Here is a 10740-nt window from a genome sequence, read left to right as displayed (position 1 = left end):
AAGAGCGTAACAAAGTACGAGGAGGAAGATGACAGATACAGCAGGTCGCTGTCGGAATCATGGCCGGAGTTGAGAAACAGTGGAGGAGGAGGAGGAGAGGGCTTTACCGATCAGAAGCTGAAGAGAAGCAACAGCAGCGTGAGTTGGAGGAAGGGTAACGGAGGATGGTTGGAGAGGAACAGAAGTTCGAGGTATTCAGGAAAGGATGGTGAGAACGGGATGTTGAGGTTTTACTTGACGCCGATGAAGGGTAGCCGGAGATCGGCCGGGGGAGGCGGCGGGGGGTGGGAGAAGACGGCGGTCAGGGCTAATAGTCACGGCCACTCCATTGCTAAGAGGGTTATGAGACTGTATTGATCAAATTCCTGATTAGCCGTTCTTCACCTGTTTTAGTTGTTTCATCTTGGGGTTTTTTTCGTTTGGTCTTTGGCGTAATTGGGTTTTTTTTTGTTGAGGTTTTACTCGAACGAATGAATTGTTGTACTTGTCTATTCTCTTTGGTGAAAACCCAATTTCAATAAGAATTATATTAGTTGTAATTTGGTCGGTCCAAATACAATTAGTGGCAGTAAAATTTTGGGCTTTTAAGTGCAATCTTTATTCTTAAATTTGTATTTGTCGTATTGTTTTGGGCTTGTAAGTGTAGAGATATGGAGCGTGCGAGTCATAGACTCGCTCGTACTCTTCCCTTCTTTCCCTTGCCCTTCCATTTCCTCTCTCTTCGCCGGGAAATTCAAATACTTCGTCGGAAATCTCTACCTGTTGCCGGAGATCATTCGGCAATACCGGTGCCATCGAGGTAAAAAAACGCTCCGCGGCCTTCTTCCACCGCATTCTCCGGCGTCTCGCGGATGTGCGGATGGTGTTCCATGTGGGTCAGATAGTCGATCTCATTCGGGCCCGCGCCCTGAAGATGTATGCAGCCTTTACGCTTACAAAAATCTATTCCAAAAACTCCATGCCTGATCAAGCCATGGATGTTTTCCCGCGAATGAGCGAGACTTGAGGGTGCAGCCCGGGATTCGATCGTACAATTCTCTTCTCGAAACGTTCGCGGTGGCAAAAAAAAATGGGATATGGAAAGAGGGGTTGGAACCTGATGTGTATAGTTACAGTACCATGATCCTCGATCTTGCAAAAGCTGGGGACTTGAATGACGCATTAGAAGTGTTCGATGAAATGTCTGAACCAAGAGTGGCACCTGATGTTGCGTATTAGAATATGTTGATCGATGCGTTACTGAAGAAGAAAGAGTATGAAAACGCGATAGAGTTATGGAGGAAGCTGTTGGAGGACTCTTCCGTTTATCCAATGTGACCCCACTTACAACATCATATGATTAACGGCTTGAGCGAATGCTGGAAATTTGATGGTTGCTTCAAGTTTTGGACCAGAGCTACGTTTCGTCTAAAGGTGATCTGCGGTTAAACATGGTAAGTAAAAAAGGATCTGGGTAGATAGACAACATATCTTCTGAATTGCAGTTCAATTGAAAGTCATTTCTTTGCGGTTCTCATTCCATCGCGCTGAAACTGAACCGAGAATCTCTATGTGGCGATTTTCGTTTCTTTCATTGAGTTGCACTCATTCTTCTGCATTTAGGAGGACATTGATAGCTCGAGGCAGCGTCACCAAGTCTAGAAACATCTATTGTGTATAAAAGATACCATTTTTGCTTGAAATAAGTTGATGTACATGTAAATTAGCTATCATTACACATCATTATATTTCAAATATGATGATCGTTTGAAGTGTCACAAGCATCTAGGTGGCAAACCTTGATCTGGGCGATTGCAGTAACATCGCCGAGATCTAATGTTCACTGGTGCAAAAGCAAATGTAGCTTGACGTATCAAACCCAAGTGATGAGCTCCCATTTGGGTCTATAATCTCAAGCTATATCTCATTCACTGAAATCACATAGAGCCTACAGTAGCATCTCTCACTCCTTGTTGGTTTTTTGTTTCTCTGCTTCCTCTGATAACAGTGTCTGCTCATAGACGAACTGAGTGAGCAGTGGAACAAGAATTGCTCCGAGAATTGCTACTTTTCTCCAATCGGGTGAAGAAATGAACGAATCTGCAATCGCGAGAACTATAATCCCGATCAACCCGAGGTAAATGTTTCTTCTTGTTTTTGATCCTGCGCTTTCTTTCGTAACGTTGCTAATTTTTTCAGTCTCTTCCTTAGCTTTGGCTTTGTCCACAGGTTTTTTCTCGCCTAAACTCTTAAAGAACAGTCCTTCATTCCTGTCTTTCTCGATTTTATCCTCGAACGCAGCCAAAATATTCTCACTCTCCTCTATCTCTATTCTGTTAATCTCTGCAGATTCCTCGAAAGCTTGCATTTGAGACTCGATACTCTCCATTATCTGTTTAATCACCCCCAGAAAACGTCAGGTCAGTATCTCTTGTACTCAACTAGACACACTAGCTACGTAAATCTACAGTTCTAGAACAGGCGTGTAACAACAACAAAGTTTCAATCTTTTCGAAATTTTGATCTCAACCCATGATTATTAGCTGGTTACAGATACAAACCCTTGAGCTTGCGTCGTCAAGGTCCTTCATGGCGTCTTCTCCAATCTTGTCGAACTCAGCGTTGGCTTCTTCTGCAAACTTTGTAAGATAAGCAGACCGTTCGTCCAAGTAGTCCGTGAGACGGACCTTGGAAGCTTGAAGCATGGCGATCCTGGCGAGGAGTTCTTGCTTTCGAGTATCGCCTTCGGGCTTTGAAGCATCGGAATCTGAATCTGACTCTGAATCAGCTGGTTTGGAGAGACAGAGAAATGGGTTTCTAGGAGTAGAGTGTCTTCTTGTGGCGAGCGAAACATGGAAGTATGGTGTTAAGGTTGTCTGAATTGCTTGCAGCGTGTTCATCTTTTCTTTTTGGGTTCGTTCTTTCGCCTCTGGAGAGGGTTGATTACAGGGCAACCTCTCGTTCTACTATATTTTAAGCATTATCCAAAAGGATTTGAATTTTTTAAGATTTACATGGAAATCCCTATATTTAATAGATTGTTACAGGTGGAGCCTTCTACTTTTTAAGGATCAATTTTCATCCAGTTTAAGAGCATCGAGTCAAAACACGCCAAATCGAATCGAAGAAAATGGAAAGTGGGCCAAATCGAAAATAAAATGCATGACGAAGATATCCGATTGATAATTTTACTAAATTCAAAAATATTTCACAAGAGAATTAACAAAAAAAAAAAGTTTTGAAAATCTCGAAAAATGGCAAGAATGCGAAAATCCAACTAACGAATTAAGATGCACTGAAAATCAGAATAGACCATTCGGACATTTTGTTCCTAGCAAAATTATTATTTCCATTGTCATATCCCATTTTGAAGATTAAACCGGACTAAGCCAATTCAAACCGGATATGAAACATAGGTATCCTTGCTGCATCATTTTCTCGTATTTGAAACCCTCTGCCTCGTCCCGAGTATATCAAAGTGTGTGAATTCGCTGGGCAGCTTGCCCTGTTTTCATGTCTTCTCCTTTTCATCATCGCTCACAATCACTCGATTGATGGCTTGACTAATCTTATAATTCGGACCAAAGGGATTAGTTCAGTTATTGCTTCCCAACAAATTTAATCATGCCTTTGTTTGGTGTTATCGTCCAATTAGATTCCATGAAAGTTATTTCTCAACCATTTTTCACCCTTCTCTTTACGAAATAACATTTTCGAGTTTTTTTCTATATGATTATTAGAATCAATGATCTAGTATATACATTTATGAAAGTATTTCATATATATATAAAATCAAACTCAAAATGATTTTTTTTTCTGTAAGTGAGGGAGATTGTCATCCATCTGAAGCAATAGAAGAGGTGAAAAGGGATTTGAAGAGACAAAAAATCCAACCTACAAATGTGGTTCCAACCTACGAACCAAATGCTTTGTTTGTTCATAACAAATTCTTTATTTCTAAGCTTTCTATTGTATCCATCACCAAACCCAAATAGCCAACAAACGCCGCCGTATCAGCTCCCTCATCGCCTCTCTTTATAAGCCCATTCATATCAAGAACCATTGCATCAGCATTTGCAAATTCATAGAAAGTTTTCTAATCGAAACGTTAAGAGGCAATTATGGAATTTCCGGTTCGTCTTTTGGTTCTTATTGCACTTTACATCCTCCCCGTCACGGTTCAAGGCGATGTTCGCAAATACACATTCAACGTAAGTCTGTCATGTTGTTTTTTCTTCTACCATACCGAAACATACACATCTCAGAAAGATACAACGTAACGACTTTGATTACTATTTGTTATTATTATTTTGTTTGTGATGTGAACGGGGTATATATTGGACTAGGTAGGAACCTGTGTGATTTTTGGGGGTGAAAATGTGACATTATGAACATAAGGTTCGTAAATGTAATTTTAAAAAAAATACAGGTGGTGACGAAGCAAATGACGAGGCTTTGTTCAACAAAGCAAATCGTCACCGTTAATGGGAAGTTCCCGGGGCCCACGATCTACGCCAGGGAAGACGATACAATTCTCGTCAATGTCGTGAACAACGTCAAGTACAACGTCTCTATCCACTGGTGAGAGAGAGAGAGAACCCAATAGTTTCAAAACATCAAACATTTCTCCCCATAATTTAGGATTTTACAAAACGGTCCCTCAATTTCACATTTTATATTTTTTTTCAAGGCATGGGATAAGGCAACTGAGAACCGGTTGGGCGGATGGACCGGCATACATAACCCAATGTCCGATCAGGCCGGGTCAGAACTACGTTTACAACTTCACGGTCACGGGCCAACGTGGCACGCTCTGGTGGCACGCCCATATCCTCTGGCTACGAGCCACTGTTCACGGCGCCATTGTCATTTTGCCCAAGCCAGGCTTGCCTTACCCTTTCCCTAAACCCCACAGAGAAGAAGTCATCATGCTAGGTCAAACACCAGAACCTTTATAATATATGTATATATATGCTTATAATATCATTATTATAAATTCTAATGGTTTTGGATATGTGAAATGAATAGGTGAATGGTGGAAATCTGACACAGAAGCAGTGATTAATGAAGCATTGAAATCCGGTTTAGCGCCCAATGTCTCTGATGCCCACATCATCAATGGTCATCCCGGTCCGGTCTCTACTTGCCCCTCCCAAGGTAAATTACTACTACTTTCTCTTTCCCAATTTTTGTTTCTATATTCTCAAATAAATCTATAATTATTTTTTTATTGAAAAAAAACAGGAGGATTCAAATTATCGGTGGAAACCGGGAAAACGTACATGCTACGGCTAATAAACGCGGCCATGAACGAGGAGCTGTTCTTCAAGATCGCCGGCCACCGCTTCACCGTCGTGGAGGTCGACGCCGTCTACGTGAAGCCTTTCTCCACCGACACTATCCTCATCGCCCCCGGCCAAACCACCACCGCCCTCGTCTCCGCCGTCCGTACCAGCGGGAAATACCTCATTGCCGCCTCTCCTTTCCAGGACGCCGCCGCAGTCGCCGTCGACAACCGCACCGCCACCGCCACCGTCCATTACTCCGGAACCCTCTCCGCTGCCCCCACTTCCCTCACCTCCCCTCCGCCTCGCAACGCCACCTCAGTCGCCAACTCCTTCATCGGCTCCCTCCGCAGCCTCAACTCCAAGAATTTTCCGGCGAATGTTCCGGCCACCGTGGACCACGATCTGTTATTCGCCGTCGGATTGGGGATCAACCGTTGCCACAGCTGCAAAGCCGGCAACGGGACCAGAGTCGTCGCCGGAATCAACAACGTAACCTTCAAAATGCCCACAACGGCTTTGCTTCAGGCGCATTACTTCAACCTCTCCGGAGTTTACACCACCGACTTCCCCGGAAAGCCACATCACGCTTTCGATTTCACCGGAAAACCGCCGTCCAATTTGGCCACGATGAAGGCCACGAAGGTTTACAAGCTTCCCTACAACTCGAGGGTGCAAGTCGTGTTGCAAGATACCGGGGTTATATCGCCGGAAAGCCATCCGATTCATCTGCACGGGTACAATTTCTTCGTGGTGGGGCGTGGATCAGGGAACTATAATGCGAAATCCGATGCGAAAAAGTTCAACCTTGTGGATCCGGTGGAGAGGAACACCGTCAGCGTACCGTCCGGTGGTTGGGTCGCGATCCGATTCCGAGCAGACAATCCAGGTTCACATATTCATCCATATATACATGCGGCGCTGCATTCGCATGGAGCGTTCTTCATAAAATCTTATCATATTGCATACTATATATAATAATATTAACGTTAGAATACATGAAGGAACCTAACAATTAATTGTCTATAGAAAAATGCTAAAATTGAAAATTGAAAATTAAAATTAAAATTAAAAATGTTTGAATGAATGGGTGCAGGGGTATGGTTCTTGCATTGCCATTTGGAGGTGCACACGTCGTGGGGCTTAAAGATGGCTTTCTTAGTGGAGGATGGAAATGGCCCAAATCAATCCATTTTGCCCCCTCCAAGTGATCTTCCTAAATGTTAGATTCCAATTTCCAATCATACAATTCTTTTTGTTATTTTTTTATACCACTTCGATTTTCATTTTTTTTTTAAATTTTTGCTCAAGCATGTTCTAGTAATAAATAAAAAAATCATTGTATGGACAGTTCTGAAATTCTCCAATGAAAGAACAAGAACAAATTTTTTGGTCCCATGACTTGTTATTTGGTACACAATTGCTCAATATTTAATTTTTGCTCAAGCACCTCCTGTAACCCCAATAATTCCCTCACTCTTTTTTTTTTTACTTGAAAAGTATCACATTAATTATATATATATAATGTGAAGTAATGGCTAATATCTAACAATAACATCCCTTGCTATTATTGCAAAGCATCTCTAATTCTACTTTAATTTGGTCAATGGTAATATGATATGATAAATTGGTTCTCTTCACAATATTTGCATTTTGTTTTGTTAAGTTTGTACGTTTTAATTATTTTAAATACCCTTATTTTTTTAACCTATAAAAGTAGTCAAATAGATTACATCACAATAATACATACATACATATATATGTATTTGTAAGTGATATACATCAAATTCGTTAAGTCCCATATTGATCTGACATATATTATAATCTTCATACTGTTCATAATTTTTTAAAAAAAACAAGGTTAAACCCGGAAAATGATCCAACAAACTAAAAAAAATTGTAATCAATGATAAATTCGATTGAGAGTAGGTGCGACGTCACTTTTAAATAAAAATCGATTTTTTTTTTAAGAAAATGAAAACAAATGAAGGGAAATAAGTTACAAAATGAATAAATAATTATAAGATGAGAAAATGAGAGGAGAGAGAGGAGAGTAACAGCAAGAGAATCTTTCTAAATATGGAAACGTGGAGGAAGTCGCACTCCGGCGACAGCCACTTCTGTCTGCTCCAAGCAAAGTAACAAATCCACTCGTGACATTCACAAAGTCACTTTGTGTGGTGTGGTGTCCATGTGACACTCGATTTTGCCTTAGATTCTCTTATTGCTCCTTTTAATCATGTTTTCCATTTCAAAATATTTCTTATTTTTTTTTATTCCAAATAAATTTCTCTATTTTTTTTTACTTGGCGAAGCAAAACATTTCCATCTAAAAAAAATAATTTAATGCACCTATTCATAGTGGAATTGACTTTAATATATATGTAAATAGAGTACTTAATTTCCGTTTTTTACTCTAATGAATTTTAACAGATTTTCTCATGTTTTCTTTTCATATAATATATAGGCCTAATTTGTTAGATTCGATTTAAATGTTGAATGTGTCTTGTAATAATGAAGACGTGTGTGTGTGTGTGTGTAAAATATTAATGGTTTGTTTTTTCTTTCTCTAAAAATTACTCAATAGACTTAAATAATTAAAAAAGGCTGAAATTTATAAAGAAGAAAAAGGGATATTATGCGGTGTTTGATTTGGCTTTATGGACGTATTTTGTAGTGTGATTTTTTTTATTTACTAAAATATAATTTTATTTTTTATCCAGTACACATATATATATATATATATGTGTGTGTGTATGTGTATACATAGGTTAACAGATTAAAGATGTTGAGGTGGGAAAAACACAACTATATATATATATATATATATATATATATTGATGTATGCAATGCTATTGGATTAGAAAAAATTGCAAAATCACATAATTGGTGGGAAGTGGAATTGTGGTACCGTCAGCATTAGGTGGTGTGACATTATTATACAACTTTTCACAAATATGAAAGCAACCAACTGATTTGCTATAATATACAAAGCATATTTTTTATACATAAAAATAATTTTATAACTATACACTTGCGATCCAAACCATCTTTTTTTTTTTGGGTGTATTTTCCGTCACCTAACCCATTACGAGAACTATTTTTTTTATTACGTAAATGAAGCGGTATAGCATATATATTCTAAAATTTAGAAACATTATTTTACAAAATTTATATCTATTAGAATACAATTTTTATTTTATTTTAATATGATAACTGATGTGTGTATATCAATATATATGTATATATATACGCGGCATTTGTATTCAAGATTATATCGGCTGCCATACAAATAAATGAAAACCGGTGTACTAAAGAACAAATGAGCAACCGGCCAAACCATAATCAGTCATTTTCGGGGTCTCAATCTGATTGGCTACAATTTATTTGACAACAAAAAAATAAAACACTAATATAAAAAGTCGGTCGAAGTCGAACCTTTGGATATTAGACACGTGCATTGATGAATCAAATCCCCTTATATGTAAACCTCCTTTTTTTTTTTGTAGAATTGAAACTTTTGGAATCGATTTCATTAAAAAAAAAAAAAGAGGAACAAATCGAGACCTTGATTAAAAAATAAAATAAAATGATCATGAAATGGTTATGGCAATCTGGAGTAATTAAGACATCATTTGAATTGAGACAATTCTTGGGTTGTGTGTGTCGTATTTCTACTTGCTCTTTCTTCTTTACCATTGAAAAATAATCGCAGAATTATTCATTCTTGTCAAAACCCTGTTTCTCTCTCTCTCCCCCATGGCCATGGGTCCTTCCTGTCCCTTCTTTCATCCCGACGTTGGTTTCCCTTTTTAAATTTCTTTTGCATGTTTGAATTTAACCCTTTTTTTTCTGGTAAAACTATAAACTGTATGAATTTAGATTTCATCGCAAAGTGATTTTTTACTGCTCAACCAGGATTCTAGGGTTTATCACTTGGCGCCATTAAAGACAGTCACACCTTGAGATCCACTTTCTCTCTCTCTCTCTCTCTCCTCTCTGTAATAATTTTCCCCAGAAAATTATGAAAAGTCGCATCCTTTTCTAGGTTGTTAGGAACGAAAATAAGGTCCCCAATTCAATCGAAAAGCGATTCTTCCATACTAAAGCGCTCTCTCTCTCTCTCTCTCTCCCACATAGAGAGAGAGACTGATATCTCTGTTTACTGTTTTCTGGGTTTGGTCGGGAAAAGGAAAGGAAAACGAATCTCTCTCTCCCACATAGAGAGAGAGACTGATATCTCTGTTTACTGTTTTCTGGGTTTGGTCGGGAAAAGGAAAGGAAAACGAAGAAAAGCCGATATGGCGAACAGAGGGATCGAGATTCTTCCACCGGCGGCGCAATTTCCGGCAACGAATTGGCTGTTCCAGGAGACGAAACAGACTGTTTGGACGCCGGAGGAGGACAAATGCTTCGAGAAAGCCTTGGCCTTTTACGACGACAAGGACGACTACCCCGACCGCTGGCTCAAAATCGCCGCCGCTGTCCCCGGCAAGACCGTCGCTGACGTCATCAGACGCTACAAAGAGCTCGAGGATGACGTCAGCGATATCGAGGCCGGGCTCATCCCCCTCCCTGGTTACGCCGCCTCCGAGGACGGCGGCAGCTGCTTCGAGCTGCAGAGCTGGCGATTCTCCGGCGGCGATTTCGTCTTCGGCGGCAAGAGATGTTCGTCGGCGGCTTCTTTGAGGCCGACGGAGAAAGAGCGGAAGAAGGGGATTCCTTGGACAGAGGAAGAACACAGGTATTCAGTGTCAAAGACACGACCTTTGCCATTGCTGTTAGATACCCACCAACTGATCTGCTAAATTCTTGTCAGAATCCTGCTAATTTCTATGAATTTTGAGTGTAGAACTGCTTAATCGACACAATTCTTTGAGTTCTGATGGTTGTTTTTGCAAAATTTAGCATCTTTTTGGTTATTTTGTGTGGATTCATCCGATAAGATTTTCATGAAACATTGAGAATGATTGTATATATATAATTGCAGGAGATTTCTGATGGGTCTGAAGAAGTATGGAAAAGGGGACTGGAGGAACATATCAAGAAATTTCGTGACGACTCGGACGCCGACTCAGGTGGCGTCTCACGCTCAGAAGTACTTCATCCGACAACTCGCTGGCGGCAAAGACAAACGCCGATCCAGCATTCACGACATCACCACTGTCAATGTCCCTGACCACGACCACAACAGTTACTCCTATTCCTCTTCCGCCGCCACGGCCGCCGACTCGCTCGACCACCTCTTTCCTCCCCAGAACGCTGGTCACGGATTCGCGTTTGCGTCCTCCTTCGGATCTTCTTGCAATAACGCGTTTCAACCGTGGAATTGATGACCGCATGATTCGAATGCTATATGTCATATATATATATGAGGTCCAGTTTGATTCTGTGTGTGTAATGTATATATACAAGGCGTCAAAACTATAGTTGGATGTAAATACTTTGATATAAGAAGACATTAAAGTTTGGATTA

General features: G+C 40.1%; 4 protein-coding genes and 1 long non-coding RNA gene across 6 annotated transcripts in view; 4 read left to right on the top strand and 1 right to left on the bottom strand.

Annotated features, from left to right (window-relative positions):
- Positions 1–588, top strand: part of LOC104816654 (UPF0503 protein At3g09070, chloroplastic) — a 2855-nt gene extending 2267 nt beyond the window's left edge. The window contains 1 exon segment of the mRNA XM_010545584.2: positions 4–588. Coding sequence (XP_010543886.1) covers positions 4–357 — 354 coding nt within the window. The 3' untranslated portion in view covers positions 358–588.
- Positions 589–677: 89 nt separating this feature from the next.
- Positions 678–2624, top strand: LOC104816218. Of its 2 annotated transcripts, none has more exons than XR_772264.1 (4): positions 678–1433; positions 1988–2116; positions 2329–2399; positions 2533–2624. It is a non-coding gene; the product is annotated as an uncharacterized LOC104816218 (long non-coding RNA). The 2 variants fall into 2 exon arrangements; XR_772263.1 differs by having other exon boundaries at positions 2523–2613.
- On the bottom strand, positions 1639–2958 carry LOC104816219. The gene is made up of 2 exons (XM_010544927.1): positions 2541–2958; positions 1639–2371 (listed from the first exon to the last, which is right to left on the bottom strand). Exons 1-2 carry the CDS (start codon positions 2877–2879, stop codon positions 1943–1945), a joined length of 768 nt encoding a protein of 255 aa, XP_010543229.1. The 5' UTR covers positions 2880–2958; the 3' UTR covers positions 1639–1942.
- Positions 2959–4065: 1107 nt separating this feature from the next.
- On the top strand, positions 4066–6653 carry LOC104816217 (laccase-10). Its single transcript, XM_010544926.1, has 6 exons — positions 4066–4190; positions 4409–4560; positions 4670–4914; positions 5008–5136; positions 5224–6153; positions 6361–6653. The coding sequence occupies exons 1-6, from the start codon at positions 4101–4103 to the stop codon at positions 6489–6491; spliced, it is 1677 nt and encodes a 558-aa protein (XP_010543228.1). The 5' UTR covers positions 4066–4100; the 3' UTR covers positions 6492–6653.
- Positions 6654–9478: 2825 nt separating this feature from the next.
- LOC104816216 (transcription factor DIVARICATA) lies at positions 9479–10740 on the top strand. The gene is made up of 2 exons (XM_010544925.1): positions 9479–10008; positions 10255–10740. Exons 1-2 carry the CDS (start codon positions 9566–9568, stop codon positions 10595–10597), a joined length of 786 nt encoding a protein of 261 aa, XP_010543227.2. The 5' UTR covers positions 9479–9565; the 3' UTR covers positions 10598–10740.

The sequence above is a fragment of the Tarenaya hassleriana genome, unplaced genomic scaffold (genome assembly GCF_000463585.1).
Source record: "Tarenaya hassleriana unplaced genomic scaffold, ASM46358v1 Cleome25, whole genome shotgun sequence".
Lineage (NCBI taxonomy): Eukaryota > Viridiplantae > Streptophyta > Magnoliopsida > Brassicales > Cleomaceae > Tarenaya > Tarenaya hassleriana.
The sequence above is the reverse complement of the archived record's forward strand: the minus strand, read 5'-3'. Positions and strand labels throughout refer to the sequence as shown.